Source organism: Misgurnus anguillicaudatus, chromosome 9 (genome assembly GCF_027580225.2).
Source record: "Misgurnus anguillicaudatus chromosome 9, ASM2758022v2, whole genome shotgun sequence".
Taxonomy (NCBI): Eukaryota; Metazoa; Chordata; class Actinopteri; order Cypriniformes; family Cobitidae; genus Misgurnus; species Misgurnus anguillicaudatus.
The window spans coordinates 25,791,453-25,809,386 of NC_073345.2; the positions used below are offsets into that span (position 1 = coordinate 25,791,453).

At 38.4% G+C, this 17,934-nt stretch overlaps 1 protein-coding gene across 4 annotated transcripts in view; it reads left to right on the plus strand.

Annotated features, from left to right (window-relative positions):
* The window catches only part of sfswap (splicing factor SWAP), a 122,916-nt gene that overhangs the window by 84,189 nt on the left and 20,793 nt on the right, over positions 1-17,934 (plus strand). For all 4 annotated transcript variants that reach the window (XM_073871356.1, XM_073871357.1, XM_073871358.1 and 1 more), the window contains exon 14: positions 11,879-12,174. In XM_073871356.1, coding sequence (XP_073727457.1) covers positions 11,879-12,174 — 296 coding nt within the window. The remainder of the gene's footprint in view (positions 1-11,878; positions 12,175-17,934) is intronic.

Below are 17,934 nucleotides of genomic sequence, written 5' to 3' on the forward strand. Positions count from 1 at the left end.
TTAATTGATTTCAATAAAAAATTATGTACTGAATTAAACTAAATGTAGTCACATTATGCCCTTTATGCGTACACGCCTGTGTGGGAACAGTTTGAGTCAGAAACTGAGATGGCAGGCCAGAGCTTGACATTTTTGTGATGAAATATGACATTTTTATATGCAAAACTTTTTAGATATAAAAAACACCTGCAATGCTTGAAAGAGATTAAGCCTCAGCCAAGAAAAAGTAACGCAAAAGTAACTAAAATGTAACGTAAGCATTACTTTCCATGAAAAGTAACTAAGTAACGCAATTAGTTACATTTTGGGAGTAACTTAATATTGCAATGCATTACTTTTAAAAGTAACTTTCCCCAACACTGCTATATTCAGGTATCTTTGTTGAACTCGAGCCAAATTCATTTAAACTGCAGATATTTTTAATATCCCTGTTTGATGGGAATGAGCAGAAAGTAATTCTGTTCTGTAATCTCTCAGCTTTGAAACCTCTCCCTTTGAAACTTGAATTAAATGACTATTAAAAGCAGTATGGTTGTATTATATGCTGTATCAAAAAGCTATCATAAAAGCTAGTGTTATCTTATTGCTATATTGCTTTGCATTGTTTGCACAGACTTAAGGGAATTGAGGCAATGAACTGGCCTCTTAGTCAGTTTATTTTCCCATAATCCCTCACTTGGCATTCAGGACAATGTAGTTCCTCTCTTTAACCCTCTGGGGTCCGACCATTTTGGGACACTCTCAGAGGTTCTGACATGCTCTTACATTTGGTCTTTTTTCAGTTGCTTTAAAACATAATAATGGGAAGTGTCTCATACCACTGCGTTCAGCACAAACTGGGCAAAAATATTATATGAGCTACATGTATGTACATGTTTGTATTTTTGAGAGAAAAATGTTTATGCGTGGTTTTTAAAAAAGCAAAATTTTTAAGTCACTGATATAAGTCCACAAAACCCATACTAAACATGTTTTAACAAGACTTTCCTAAACATAATCTAGTAGTCTAGAGTTTTTTCTTTAAAATGATGTGACAATCACCATGCCTACTTATTCACATAAAACAATGTATTCATTTAGAAATTGTAAGACACTTTTTGTTTAGACGGGCTGTATGCGAGAAGGATTGATTGACAGCAAGCAAACAAAGGCTTGCATAATGAGCTGCATAATAATGAGGCAGGAATGTAAGAATGAACTACAGTGAAGAATGTGAGGACAAATGTATACATGTTTGTTTGAGGTTTATTAAGTTAACAATATAATTAAAATAGAAATGATGGTTAGTAGGACATTTTAAGTTTATTTGGAAACATACCCTATTCCTAAAACTTTGTATAAACTAAGAAACTGATACACAACAGAGCTGTAAACTTCATGTGGCCCATGTTACCATATAACTTTGTCCAAAAAGTGTTTTTCCACTTCATAGTTTTGTACTGATGAGAGAGATGCAGACCTCTAAGAGAGTTATAAACAGCTGTTAGCATAAATTGTCCACAGAAATACCCTTACTTATATACCTGATGGGTAAATGTCACTTATACTAAGTTACATTCATATACTATCTTGTACATAAACTTAATCTCAGATAAACATCTGCAGCAATTAATATAAAAAGCTGTTTTCAGATGACTGTTTTCAGATGCAAATCCCCTTATCGTCTAGCTTCTGTTTTAAACGCGTTTCTGTAAGCGAGTATGAACTTTAAAAACACATCGCAAATGGATGTGCGCGAGCTCGCGTCTCCGTGTAAACAACGCGGAGCTCATAATAAACGGTGTCGCGTGTAAAGCGCAATGTATGAAATTACCTTGCATGTAAACAATATGGAATCATTTTACAGCAAATCCCGCAGTGCAGCATTTACTCAAAGTTGCCATGACAGATACGAAAGTGAATAACTGTGTCTTAACACTGTACAACATGTAACAGATATCCGCCATTACGGGAGGTCACGCGTACTCGTTTGTAAATAAGCATGTAAACATGGAATCATATTACAGCACACACTTAAAAGATACAGCAGTTCAGGCTTACTGAAAGTTTCCATGAAGGATATAAGTGAATAACTGTGTTTAACACTGTTACAGCATGCAACAGTGAAATCCGCCATTACGCGAGATCGCGTCCGTTTGTAAACAATGCGAAACTTTTTCAATCCGAAGCGTATAGTCTGCTAAGGTTGCTTAACGTTACTGTATGTAGGCTGAACTGCACAAGCCATGAGCATACTAAGTTACATGATAGCAAATATAAATGGTATAAATTAACTGTTAACATTACTTACTTCTAATCCAGCAGTGCGTTCTCCATTGTTATTCTTAGGTAACGTTAAAGAAATGCTTCTCTTCCTCAATGTCCAGACATAAATGAAGATATTCCTCACGTGTGTGAATAAAGTTTATAATCCAAACATGCGGTAAAGTCTTTAAATCTGATCAAACTTTACGCTTTGCTTGTTATGGTTGAACAGCTCGTGTCTTCATTACCATGTCAACAGCTGTGGGCGTGACCAAATTACAGATAATGAAGTCAGCCAGGAAAAACGGTACTCTCTTTACTTCAATGCAGATTACATAAACAGGCAATATTTGTTTTCGATTATATTTAGCTTGTTTAAAAGTAGAGATTTCAGGCTTTTTTTTTGGATGTGTGTATCATGCTTGTGTGACGAGTAATCGCGGAGTTTCAATTGATTTTTGTAACGTGTTTTGAGAGACAGCTGGCGGAGACAGAAATGTCTGGATGGACACCCTGTTTATTTTCTTTATTTGACAAAAACACAAAGATCTGTTGTTATTGTGAATGAACACATATTAAAGAAGACCCTTTACCGTTTCAAATGATGTCAAACACGTAAGTGTATGATTATTAATGATGGAGTATTTTAAGTTGATTCTGCCATGATAAGGAAAAAACACGTCAAAACGCGGCCCCGCGTTTTTGGACCCCAGGGGGTTAATGCCTCTTCTTTTTGCTATCTTCCCCTTTTACCCACATATCATTCTCCTCCCTCCTAATACTGGGTGATTTAGAAGGCAGCTTTCAGAAACTCATCACCAGCTGACCTCAAAGATCTTGTAAGATGAAGTTTCCTAATACTCTGTTCAAAAGTCAGGAGAGATTAAAGCATCCTCATTGTCCTTAATAATCCCACAATTATGCATTCCTGTTGTTTGTAGTAGTAAGAGTATAGTGCTTGAAAGTAATGTACTGTGGTTAAGCTATCATATACTGAGCACATGGATGAAAATGTGTGGTCGTGGGGAAAGTAAAACTTTTCACTGAGGTGTAAAAATGAAGTCTTCTGTAATTATGAAGATAATAGCTTTTTAGGCTCCGCTGGATGTGTGACGCATTGTGCGCAGAGAGAAATCATAAATAAATTCAATTCCCTGAAGTACCTTTTGAAGAATTGTCCTAGACTCCAGACTCGCCACCTGCTCCTTCAGAGGAAAACGGCTAGTTCACACAAGGAGGTAAAAGATTTTTATCATTTACTTACCCATATGTTGTTACAAACCCCCGTGTCTTTTATTCATCTGTGAAGCACAAAGGCAGAACGAAAGCCTCAGTCACATTCACTTTTATTGCATCATTTTTCGTACAATCAGAATGAATGGCGACTGACTCTATCAGTACCTAACATTCTGGCTTTTGTGTTTTAAAAAGCACTCATGATTTGAAGTAGAACGTGACAGGGTTTTTTTTTTGGGGGGGGGGGGGTGTGAAATATCTCTTTGAGAAACAATAGCCTTTCATTTAGAGAGGCTAAAATAATTGTGTTTCTTTTCAGAAAGCCCAAGCTATTTAGTAGCATAAGATGTCAGTTTGGTTGTCTTTGCCAGAGACAAAGTCTCAGAATCCTCAAAATACCCAATAGAATAAAGTAATGTTTTCATTCACGTTGACGTTATTTAAAGTAAAACGCTGTATGCACTTTCACTAGCTAGAGAGAAAGAGAGAGATAGGCTCTCTAGAGATTTCCACTGCTGCCCATGCATTTAAATGGCTCTTATAATCCACACCAGATCTCCTTATGCAGTTACTGTTTGGAGGAACTCTCTAAGATTGAGGTGATTATGTCAAAAGTTAAGGGAAATGGATCTAGTGTGTTTCTCTGAAGGTGCTTTACCACAATTTGTGGCGTGGTGTGTGGGGGTCATTCCTGTTATACAGGTTAGCATGGAGCAATTGCAATTTTTTTCCTATATACAGCAACCCACAGACTACTACAAATCTGCCTTATAGGAAATTGGTATGTGTCAGGTATAGGGATAGCGTAAGGTCAGCAGGTTACAGTTGCCCTCATTATAGGAGTGATTTTGACAGTAAAAGTAAAATGATACTAACCATTTAAAAAAAATAGTTTTATGAAGGGGTAAAATTCGATTCTGTAGCTTGGTAGAGCATTGCTATAGCAGCACAAAGGTCATGGGTTTGATTCCCAGGGAACACACATATGGATAAAATGTATAGCTTGAATGCACTGTAAGTCGCATTGGATAAAAATGGCAAGAAAATGCATTAATCTAGATGTACAAACATTCTTGTAAAGCTTCTGGGGCAGTAACTTCTCATTGTAACTATCAATATAATTAGAAAACTGTCTCAATGGCAGGAAAATGCCAAACAATGAAACAATGCTTTTAACATAAATGTAATTTTAATTAGTGGTGGGCAAATTATTAATTGCGATTAATTGCATACAAAAGAAAAGTTTGTGTTCACATAATATATTTGTGTGTGTAAATATTATGTATATTTAAATACACACATATACATTTATACATTTAATATATATATGTTGTCACGGTTACGCATTTGGACAGAACTTAAAGGATTAGTGAATTTTATTAAAAGAAAAATCCAGATAATTTACTCATCAACATTTTGGATGACATGGTGGTGTCTTTCTTTGTTCAGTTGAGAGGAGGTTGTGTTTTTTGGGGAGAACATTGCAGGATTTTTCTCATTTTGATGGACTTTGATGGAGGCCAGCATTTGATACTTAACTCAACACTTAAAAGTTTTTTTCAACGGAGTTTCAAAGGACTATAAACAATCCCAAACGAGGCATAAGTGTCTTATCTAGCAAAACCATTGTCATTTTTGACAAGAAAAATAAAAATATGTACTTTTAAACCACAAGTTTTTGTCTAGGTCCGGTCAAGAGCGACCTAACGTAAATGCGTAGTGACGTAGGGAGGTCACGTGTTACATATATAAAACGCACATTTGCGGACCATTGTAAACAATAAACTGCCACAAAGACATTAATTAGTATCAGTTGACATACAACAACGTTTCGCTGTCGTCCTCTGTGACCTCTTGATGTGATGACGTATTGCGTCGGGTCACGCTAGCGCATCACGACCGGATCTAGACGAGAAGTTGTGCTTTAAAAGTGTATATTTGTCATTTTTATTGTCAAAAATGACAAATGTTTTGCTAGATAAGACCCTTATGCCTCGTTTGGGATTGTTTATAGTTCTTTGAAACTCCGTTGAAAAAACTGTTACGTGTTGAGTTAAGTATTAAATGTTGGGCTCTATTAAAGTCCATTAAGATTAGAAAAATCCTGCAATGTTTTCCTCAAAAAACATAATTTCTTCTCGACTGAACAAAGAAAGACATCAACATTTTGGATGACATGGTGGTAAGTAAATTATCTGGATTTTTCTTTTAAGAAAATGGACTAATCCTTTAAAGGATTACTCCACTTTCTTAAAAAAATCCTAATAATATACTCACCCCCATTGCATCTTAAAAAAAAATTATTTCTTTCATTCAAGAAGAAAATACGTTTTTTTTTTTTTTTGTTTTTTAGAAAACATTCCATGATTTTTCTCACTTTATTAGACTTTAATGACCCCAAAAGTTTACAGTTTAAAATTGCAATTTTAACGCAGCTTAAAAAAAATTGGCATAAGGGTCTTATCTAGCAAAACGATAGATAACTAGGCACTTTGAAAACCTCAACTTCTCGTCTTCCACAAGCTGTGTGACGCACTAGCGTAATGCGTAATGACGTCAAAACGTCACGCGTTACATATGTGAAACGCACAGTTGCGACCATTTTAAACAATAAACTGACACAAAGACATTAATTGGTATCATTCCAAATACAACAACGTCTGAACAGTCTTATTTATCCACACTTGTAAACACTGGGGCGGTAGTTTTGCATATGTCATGGATTATGTTGTGCGAAACACACTGCTAGTGCAAGACGAGAAATTGTGGATTAAAAGTACATATTCTTTATTTTTCTTGCCGAAATTGACAATCCTTTTGCTAGATAAGACCCTTATACCTCGGTTGGTATTGTTTAGAGCAGGGGTTCTCAAAGTTTACATTCAAAGGTCCAAATCTGAATTCTCATCATTTACATAGGTCGGAAAAACTTTATGTAAATCATTTGTTTATATAACAAATCAACACAAATAGTTTGGGAAAAACATAAGTGTATTTTGCATTTAAGCTAAAAAATAATGTTTTAAACATAAACACAAGAAATATTCCAAAAGTAACCAGGTGCAAAATACAGAGCAACCTAATTAGAGAAATGGCACAGTTTGTTCTCCATCAGATGCATAAACCATGGCAAAAAAAGTGTGGTTGGTAGGCAGAGACACAGACCTAAATTAGGGGTGCACCTATAAATTGGCTGATGATTCTTGCTATGCTTCTTAATGAATTACGGTGAAATGACGCTACATCCAAAAGCCAGGGGGCGCTCTTGGGCAGAAACTTAATATGCGCTGCACACGAAGAACCAGACACACGGAGCTCCAGGAAATGTCTTAAGGATATATTTATATTGCTGTTCTTCAAACCATTTCAGGTATTTTCATGATAATAAAGAATATATATAATGATTATGTTTGACAAGTGTTGCTTTTTTAAATGCATGTTTTAAAGACTCAAACCAACAGTGCTTTTAGATTGATATGGAGTTACGGATCAAAAGCGGTAGTACATGAAGTAGCTGTGCATAATATCTGGGTGTGATGGCTACAGCATCACACAGGAAATTTTTAAATAACTTGTTTTATTTTCAGACCAGGAATACTCTTAAATCTAAAAAGAAAAAAACGAAACGAATGGTTTACAAGTTTAATATGCATTTGTAAAGTAGCAAATGCACACATTTAGCAATCACATAGGAATTAATGCACTTGTAATATGAAGTGGGCACGGCTCCGGATAAAGTTCCCGTCGGGTCCGGATCCGGACAGGAGTCCGGACTTTGAGAACCCCTGGTTTAGAGCCATTTAAAGCTGCGTTGAAACTGCAATTTTAAACCGCATTGAAACCGGTCCAATAAAGTCTAATAAATTAAGAAAAATCATGGAATGTTTTTCTTAAAAAACTTAATTTCATCTCGACTGAACAAAGAAAACATCAACATTTTGAATGACATGGGGGTGAGTTAATTATCTGTTTTTTTTTTTAAGAAAGAAAAGTAATCCTTTAACTTCCGGTTTCTGTTTGTTTAATGGTCTGGCCAGTGGCGAACAAATACCGTGTCAAAAATTACAAATATTTTGGTTGGCTAAAGATGAAGGGAGACTGCAATCATGCATCATCAATGTGAAGGGAGATTTGGCATCTGATCTGTAATTAACATTTTATACATTATATAGTACCCAATTAACACAGTGACATTCAGTGTTGATACCACAATTTTTATGTTTTTAACAATCTTTCTCTAGTACTTTTTTAATTCTTTAAACTGTCATGCAAAACACTTTAAAAGCCGTAAAGATGATGTTAAACAAACAACTGCAGTGGTAAAAGTTTGGTTTCCGAGAGTGTTTCCAGAGAATATAATCTAAATAGCTGCAATTTAACCCACTTAAATGTGTTGTTCTCTGCAAGACTGAGGAACAGATGGATTAAAATGCTGTGTACTTTTCGCTGAAGAATTTAACACCAGGGTTTAATGACTTGCTTTGTATTTGCATAACACTATGTCCTGTGTCAGGATATCTGATTGTCATTCTCGGCTTGCAGTTTTCTAAGCAGTGGTTGGTGGATATGTGATTTATAAAGGCTGATATAACTGTAAATATCTAAAGAAAGTGGTGGTTTATATATGTTACCATGTCTTTAAAATCTATGAAAAAGTCTCATAATCTTATTCTGAGATTAGGAACATCCAAGTTTGATTTCAGTCAGTCATTTCAATCTTTGATGTGACCCTCAGTCAATATTAAAGATATCAAAGTTATATTTTCAGTTCACAGAATGTTCTTTCACATTATGTACAGTAGGATGCTTTTGTGTAGAAAACACTAAATCACACAAAAAATACTTAAATAACTTGGTTTTAACAGACTTATCACATATATTCATTTTAGCGAATTATACATATGATACGCAAACCGTAGACTTTGGAATACATTAATTGTTTTGGGGGGATAAAAAATGGTTTATTGTTCAAACATGCATGTTATCAGTCAACAGCCTAATATCTTCTGATTAATCTGTCTTAGCTTTTAAAGACATAAGACTTTGCACCGACCCCAAAACTCAAAGGAGAATTGACTGAGCCACCAATGAATGACTTGCCGTTTGTTTTTACCCATTTCCTTTTGTCACAGCCTGAGGCTGAACCAGCATTGTGTGACTTTATTGATCGATACATCACAAATACAATCTTCAGATTTCACCCATGTTTGTGAGCCGGGACCAAATGAAAACGTTGTAGAAGGAGATAAAAGGTGTTAGGCCTTTGCACAGATTTTCCCTTAATTTAGCACCTAAAGGAGTTTTAATAGTATATTGGCTCAGCTGGTTTTAGCACTGTGAAGATTTGTTTGGACGCTTTCTTGTTTTGAAAGTGTACCTGACTGAGATCTATAAGTTTGTTGACTTGATATTCTGGCTTCTGATCTGTTTTTGGTGGTGATTGATAAGAAAAAGGAACATCACTAATATTGTTGCTTATATCTAAAAATAAAGGTTTAGTATACCTGAAGTATAGCTCTAAAAAGGCTGAAGTCTAAAATTTGAATGCAAAACAAATGTTGCTTTTATCAGAACTTCTGTAAGATATTTAGCAGTGTTGGATCGATGGTATAGTGAGCAGTGCTTCAGCAGAGCCGCGCTTTTGGCAGATAATTTTTTTTTATTCATCAAATTTGCACTTTCAGCAGAGAAGCGCAGTGTTGGATCGATGGTATAGTGGGTAGTGCTCCAGCGGAAATGCAGACGCACTTTCGGCAGAGACGCGCTTTCGGCAGATAATTTTTTTCAAAATTCATCAAATTTGTGCTTTCAGTGAAGACGGCACTTTCGGCAGAGACACACGCTTTCGGCAGAGACGCGCACTTTCAGCAGAGAAAATGTTTTCAAAATTCATCAAATTTGTGCTTTCGGCAGAGACCCGCGCTTTCGGCAGAGACCCGCGCTTTCGGCAGAGACCCGCGCTTTCGGCAGAGACCCGCGCTTTCGGCAGAGACCCGCGCTTTCGGCAGAGACCCGCGCTTTCGGCAGAGACCCGCGCTTTCGCCAGAGACCCGCGCTTTCGGCAGAGACCCGCGCTTTCGGCAGAGACCCGCGCTTTCGGCAGAGACCCGCGCTTTCGGCAGAGACCCGCGCTTTCGGCAGAGACCCGCGCTTTTAACGGAGAAAATGTTTTCAAAATTCATCAAATTTGTGCTTTTGGCAGAGACACGCGTTTTCGGCAGATAATGTTTTTTCAAAATTCATCAAATTTGTGCTTTCGGCAGAGATTTTTTTTTCTAAAGTAATCAAATTTGCACTTTCAGTGAAGACGGCACTTTTGGCAGAGACACACGCTTTCGGCAGAGACGCGCACTTTCAGCAGAGAAAATGTTTTCAAAATTCATCAATTTTGTGCTTTCGGCAGAGACCCGCGTTTTCGGCAGAGACCCGCGTTTTCGGCAGAGACGCGCGCTTTCGGCAGAGACGCGCGCTTTCGGCAGAGAAAATGTTTTCAAAATTCATCAAATTTGTGCTTTCGACAGAGACACTTGCTTAAACACGCGCTTTCGGCAGAGACACGCGCTTTCGGCAGAGAAATTTTTTTAAACATTCATCAAATTTGTGCTTTCGGCAGAAACCCCGACCCAAGACAAACCCGAGAAAATTAGACCCGAGTCTGACCCGGGCAAGTGGCAATTTTTTTATCCTGGCTGGACCTAAATGTAAATGGCACCGATGTATGGCACCGATGTGTGTGCAGTCTGCAGTCCTTCTTGCACCAGGTAGACAAAAAGAAACCAAGTGGCCTCGCAACCAATTTGGCCCGCTGCTCCATTTTTTTTTTTGTTATCTGACAACGATACCACTATTCACTAAAATGTGCTTTTAAAATTGATTGACAGGTCTGGCGCAATAAAAATATACCTACAGCCAGCCACATGATGTCAATATCGCTCTTGGCAGAGGGGGAGGGGGCAAAAACGCATTCATTTTAAATTACCCGAGACCCGATGACGCTAATATTATACCCCACCCATTTCCGAGGCACACGTAAAACTTTTAGACTCGAACCCGCTTGTGTCTCTGGTCAGACCTCGGGTTTTCAGATCTAAGCGGACCCGTGAAGACCTCTAGTTTGATTATCGCCTCAGGTCCCGTACCCTTCTTTTTTCTACCCTATACATTCCGGTCCTCACCTTAACTAATGTCTGTCAAAGCAAAATGCAACCAAAAATAACTTTTTAAAGATTTTTAGCAGTGACAACCATAGAAGTCCATCACATTATCAAATTTTATTTATTTTGAACCATATACTAATATTAATAGTTATTGTTTGGGCAATTTAAAACCCATCTTTAAAACCCACCCAGCACTAATTTTATTGTTTTGGTGAGGGTAGACGTAAGAACTGAGACTCGCTTTCCTTCAACGCTTATCTAACCTAGTGCCAAACCCCTTAAATTCCACCATTTAACCCCAACTAGCGCCTGATATTTCAAGACAAAAGCTATCAAATTCAATATGCCTGCTAATCTTCTCATCTAGACCACCTACCCATAATCCTCCTGCCCTTAGCTCTCTTTTACATAAGACACAATCCCAACTGAGCAAGATAAAGAATAACACAATTTCCAGATTAATTGGAGCGCGTTTATAAATACTCACGGAAGATATTGCGTCCTGGTTTAGTTAAAGCTCTCCAGAGCCATTAATATGACCTGAAGCTCTTTGATTTCGAGACGCACGTTCGTTCCGGTTTTTCGTCTTTTTGTTATTTTCTGCCTTGTGATAAAATAGACTTTTTATTTTGTGCATGTGTGAGTCAAATTAAGATCCGCAGATGGGGTTTTGACTTTGCGAGCTGCAGAATTGATTGATAAAATTTCATTTCTGATGTGAAACCAATGCAGAAGGGATCTCATTTAACCAGACAGACACATATTGAAGTGATTACTACAGAGAGAATGGCCAATTATCTTCCCTTCAGGCCCATATTATGCTGCAAACAACCAGTGTTTTAATTAGCACTTTTTTCTGGGGGAAAGAGGGAGGGCAACTGTAGGGACCCTCGAAAAAAGACTTGGACACAGCTTGCGAGAGTTGCGACATACATATAAACTAACACTAGCTGCTTTTTTGCACACAACACAGACACACACCGATGGCAAGATCTCTCTAAATTGGATACGGTCTCTGAGAATACTCAAAGCCAGTTGTGTCTCTATTGATTGGGGCACATGCACGAATTTAGAAAGCCACTGGGACCGCCTTTCATCTCATCTGTGGCTTATTTTTGTCCATTTGAGGAGCCCTGATTGGATTTTGCTCATTAAAATGCTAAATTCGCTTTCATGTGCTATCTCACTTAAGGCTCCGGTTCATGTGTCACGCGTCTAATCCATCTCCCTTGTTTCCACAGCCACTGGTGTCGGCTCTTCCCATAAGCGCTCTCTCTCAACACACGTCTCGCATACCGGGCCTTGACTACCAGGTTGTGGAAACCGCACAGGCGAGGAGCACAGATGGCCAGGCTTCTTACCTGACCACCACTTCAACCTCCTCACGCAGGCCAGATGGGGACAGAGATCAAGAACGGGACAAGAAAAAGAAGAAACACAAGAGAAGGTCACGGTCCAGGTCTCGTTCAGGGTCCAGATCAAAATCTACATCCAAGCACTCTTTACCCAGTGCCTACCGGTCCTACAGGAGATCCAGGTACTTATAGCAGCACTAGACTTGCTATATTTTATTGAGCTTTTATAAAGCCCTTGCTAATTAGTAAAGCACCATGCCCTGGGCTGCTGAAATGTGATTAGGGTTTTAAAGTGCTTTTTTAATCCTTTTATTCTTTTAAAAATGCATTTATCTAGCACCCTTTTATGTTAAATGTAAAACGTGGTTTTAGGGCATGAATGTCGCAATAGATCACTTCTTAACCTTTCAGAAAAGGAGCTTAAAAATACATTTCCAGGACAAAACTATATGAGGCGTTTGGGTAAATTGGTTATACTGTAAAATGCAAGAGATAACAAAAGACAAATGCATTCCACTTAAAGAAATAACACGCCATGTAAGTAGGGGTGGGCGATATGGGGAAAATATCATATCACGATTGGTTTAGGCAAAATCACGTTTTTTTTTTTTTTCATATAGGGCTGTTACAATAGTTAAATAATCGTCTCATCGCGATTGTTTGACCTCATCGCGATGATTTCAGATCACCGCAATGATTGCCCATCTCTCTAAAAAACACAAGGGGGAGCTGCAGCGCCTGTATAAATGAGACGGTATCAGATTACTTTTAAATATGTGTTATGTGTATTAAAACTTACTGCCAGATAAACCTTGCAAAAGATTTAATTTAAGTAATCACAACAAAGTGTGAAAATTATTTCATGAACAAAAAATGTACGAGAATTAAATGTAAAAGCAATAAAACAGGCGATTAATCATCATTATCATTGCAATTTATTAGACAAATAACCGTCAGCCAAAATTAATAATCGTGACAGTCCTCTTGCCATTACTGAGCCTAAATACAGCCATACTAATGCCCCCATTTAAAAAATTCAGTCCTACAAGGTAACAAATATATGCGCAGAAAGTGCACGTACAGTATGCGTACAACAACGCATGCACGAGAAAATATTGAGACAGGACACTCCACTACAAACAATTAAACAAAGAAAATAGACAGCATTTGGACAAACACTATAGTTTTCTCTTCTTTTATTTTCAATTATTTCAAAGAACAGAAAGCTGTGAAGCATTTTCGTCACTATAATGTTTGAGTCCTGTTCTTTGTTTCCTTTACAAACTTAGTTAAAGGTAAATGGTAAATGGACTGCATTTATATAGCGCTTTCATAGACCAATGGCCATCCAAAGCGCTTTACAATTTTGCCTCACATTCACCCATTCACTCACACATTCATACACCGACGGCGGTGTCAGCCATGCAAGGCGCCATCCAGCTCGTCGGGAGCAGCTGGGGTTAGGTGTCTTGCTCAAGGACACCTCGACACTTGGTCAGGTGGAGCCTGGGATTGAACCACAAACCTTCCGATTTGTAGACAACCTACATGAACCACTCAACCACTGCCGCCCCAGTTTGCAGTGGTGGACCGGCTACTTTTCTTCACGTATCCGAAATTTTTTAATGTACTGTAAATGTTGCAAATCAGTGCTGCCCTGATGGCTTGGTAGAGTAATAATTTGAATAAGAAATCATTTGTATGTGATCAGAGCACGGCCATCCGCGCGTAGCCGCAGTCAGTATACTTTGAAAGCTCTGCGAACATGTGCGTGCGCGAGACGAACGCGGACAAAAGGTATACCTGTTCCTCGCCTTTATGAAGCGCGCCCCTTGTCGCGTACTTGATATGGGCACGAATCACGATACAACGATGTTTCAGACAAAGTGTATCGTGGAGACATTTTACCGTATTTTTCAGTCTGTAAGTCGCGTTTTTTTCATAACTTGGCTGGTGCTGTGTCTTATAGTCAGGTGCGCCTTGTAAGTCAGTATGAATTAATTCTGACATTTATGAGGCAAGTGACAACATTACCGTCTACAGCCGCGAGAGTCCGCTATAAGCTGCTTCTGTATTTTTGTAATTCAATAGATTCAGTAATGTGGAATGACGAGTATGTGAACTTCACGCTAGTTGGCTTGTTTGGTTAATTTAGACTATTCAACCTTCCAGGTAAGTTCTGTATGGTATGGTTTATCGTTTAAATAACTGATAATATTACTTTAACATACAGACATCTATTCAGCCTGCTGTTCTGTCTGCTATTGTTTAGTTGAATAACTTGCCTTTCCAGATTAAATGTCTGTTCTTCGGCTTGGATTATGAAATTATTTTCTAAATAAACACGACGTATAGTCCACACTCGTCTTAATGACGCATGCTTATACTCCAGTGCGGCTTATAGTCCAGAAAGAACGGTAACCGTTCACGATCAAATATTGTCATATCGCACACATGTAAGCATTCACAATGCAGTGGAAAAACCTTTGGATTTAATGATGGGTTTTGCATTTAGGCATCAATAACCTCCACCAAATTTTCTGTAATTGCATTTTATTGCTCAGCAGTCATAAATATATTCAGCTTGGGTGCAAATCGGATCATATTTTATGACCAATTTATGCAGAAATCCTTGGGCCTGGGGTTAAATATTTGTGGGTGGGCCTTTCTCAACTTCTTAATATACAGCAGACAGCGAAGTAATCGGACCCCCACTTTGGCCCTTCAGAAATCTAGAAAATTCAAGGGTATGCATTCGCTTCATGCAACTGTGATGCATAATTTAAGATGCTCAGTGTATTCAATATGTGTTAGGGTGGCCTGTCAAAAGTTTGCATCCCAGAAACTTTGATTCAGCCCCCCTCTCTTAGACACACGCACACCTCTCAACTCTCATTCACCCCTCCACTGCCCTCATATTCAATTCGTTCTCTTTATTGGAAATCAAGGACAATTTGTCATTATGCCCCGCTGAAGTTGCGGTAATTACAGTGCCCTCATCATGCTGTCCTGACACGTCTTAATATAATTTCTGGAGTTTAAATCATTTCGGCCTCAGGATTTAAATCACTTACAGTGTGTGAAAGGCTAGATTAAATGGCTCTCTGTTTTGCTCTCTCTATTTGTCTCTCTCTCTCTTTCTCATTCATTTACTCTCTGGCCCACTGGCTCATGGCCTTGGTTATATTTATACCCAGGCTTGCTGAACATTGGCAAAAGTGTGGCTGTAACTTCGATGAACTTGCTTGAGGTGAAATATGGGAGGGTCAGACCGCTTCGTCTGTTGCCAGATAAGGAGTGTCTGTGAACGTTTCTCCCTCTGACTGTGTGTGTATATATATTTTTTTCCGTAAAATAAATCTTGTGTCTGTAAAAAAGAGAGATTGAGATGAGTTTTGGGGGTAGAATCGCTTCTTAGACTACTAATCTAGTTTGGCTAAGCCCCTGTGGGGGCCTGGAGATATCGGCCCGGCTTTAGCAATGTTCGCCGGCTAAGAGCTGTGTGAGAAATCTTTCTATCCCCGGCGGTTTCCTTATTTCTCTGTTATTGAACTGCACTTCATCCGCTTACTCCATAGCCGGTGCTGACTGCAGCGTCTGCATTACGATGACAATCCCAGCTTCGTGACCGCGGCTGGTCTAATCCAGATCTTTTCACCTCTGCACTTAATTTCTCATTGAATGTGGATCCTGGCAGCTTTGCCCTTCATCGGTAGACCTCAGATGATCTGAGATAATGAGAGTTAATGGCAGTGGACCTGAAAGATCAATCTTTCTCCAAACGTGGCTTTTCACACACATATTTGTTACTCATCTACATCATGAGGCTATGGCATTCATTAGCAGGCCTGAGGATGCACATGTGTCCTTGTGGTTGTGACCCCGTTGAGTGGGCTACAAATCGGGAATTTGTTTTAATGCAGGTCAGCAGATGTTCCCGTGTTGGTTAGCCGGCCGGCACATCTTGTTTGAGTGTCTGAGTATTTATGCCAAGATGGAAAATGACTGCTCAGCTGTCACCTTTCGTACTGTTTTCCCGTAATTTGCATTCTGGCGAGCACATTGTGAATTTAATGAGTAGTTGACTCTTGTGGACTTCGAGGCAAAGAGCTAAAGTGGATGAGTCAAGGCTTCAAAAGCTAAGAGTCAGAGGTTTTTACAGTATGTGGTTATGAGGTCGGGGGCCATTTTGGATAAAAAGCCTTTTTGTGGAAATCAGATCTTTTCATTAAACAGCAAGGCATGCAGGTACAATGCAGGCTTGGTAATTTTTCAAAACAATAGACTTCTTGTGCAGTGAACTGAGTTGGAAGAAATACTTAATATGTATAATCAGTATAAGACTGATTATTGTCCTTTGAGAGTGTGTACTCATAAATATTAAACTTAGGCAATTAGTGACCCTGCCTGTATAAACCTCAGCTAAAGTAATTTTTGCGATTTCACTTTTTTACATAAAATCATCCTATATAATGTAAAAAACATTCAGTGAAAAGATAACCTTGCTATATTTAATATTGACTTTGTACAGTCATGTCAAAGATTGAAATCAATGAAAGAAATCAAACATTGAATTCGATTGAGATTTTAAATTGGGTTTTACAGGCAGGGTCCAGTTGTGCAGGCTCCATTTACAACTTTATACTCACCTAAAGGATTATTAGGAACACCTGTTCAATTCCTCATTAATGCAATGATGTGATGGTGTATGGGATGTTTTCTTGGCACACTTTAGGCCCTTTTAGTGCCAATTGGGCATCGTTTAAATGCCACGGCCTACCTGAGCATTGTTTCTGACCATGTCCATCCCTTTATGACCACCATGTACCCATCCTCTGATGGTTACTTCCAGCAGGATATGCACCATGTCGCAAAGCTCTAGTCATTTTTTTAAAAGGTGAAATGGGGATCAAACACAGTATTAGTATGGTGTTCCTAATAATCCTTTAGGTGAGTGTATATAGATAATATTCATCTTTGCTGTATATTTGATTAGATTTTTTTGCAGAAATGACATCCTTTTGTTTGTATACTTAATTTTTAAGCGATATATTAAGCCAAGCGATATATTTATTTGAACAGAATTCACTTTTTAAGGACTACAGAGAACAGGGGGTTTGTCCTACAGCCCTCTAATTCCCGGGTATATGACGTCAATATGCGTTTTTTACTAACCTCCGCCCACAGGAATGCGCCAGTCACCAGCTAAGCTAAGCTGCTGTCGAATCACAACACACTAAACCAGCTACAGAATCGTTACACTCGTTATGTATTTCTGAAGGAGGGACTTCATAGAACAAGGAAGACATCAGCTTGTTTTTAGGACGGTGAAAACAGCGGTATAGAGATAAGTAAATTATGTGAAAAATACTGTTTTTACACGAAACATGAACACGTTATATTACGCACCGTAAACACAATTAAAGCTTCAAAAAGGCAGGAAAAATGGGACATATCATGAAAATCAGAATTTTTCCATGTTTAAGTGCTATAATTGGGTCCCCAGTGCTTCTATCAACCTAGAAAATATGAAAAAGAACAACCCATTAACTTAGTTTTGGTAAACCATTCTGTTTGAAAAATTAGGTAATTGAAATTTGGCTCCCCTTGTGATGTCAGAAGGGGATAATACCGCCCCTTAATCAGCACTATCCAACCACAGCACTGCCATTTAGTACAGAGATCAGCTCGTTTGCACATTAAAGGACACTCCCAAAACAGCACATTTTTGCTCAAACCTACAAAGTGGCCATTTTTACATGCTATAATAAATTATCAATATGGTATTTTGAGCTAGAACTTTACATACGTACTCTGGGGACACAAAAGATTTATTTGACATCTTTAAAAAGTCATGTGAAATGTCCCCTTTAATGTACAGACAAACCAACTGTTAGTTTAAATGAACCCCCGTCCCAGGGGTCGATCGTAGCGCTGTCGAT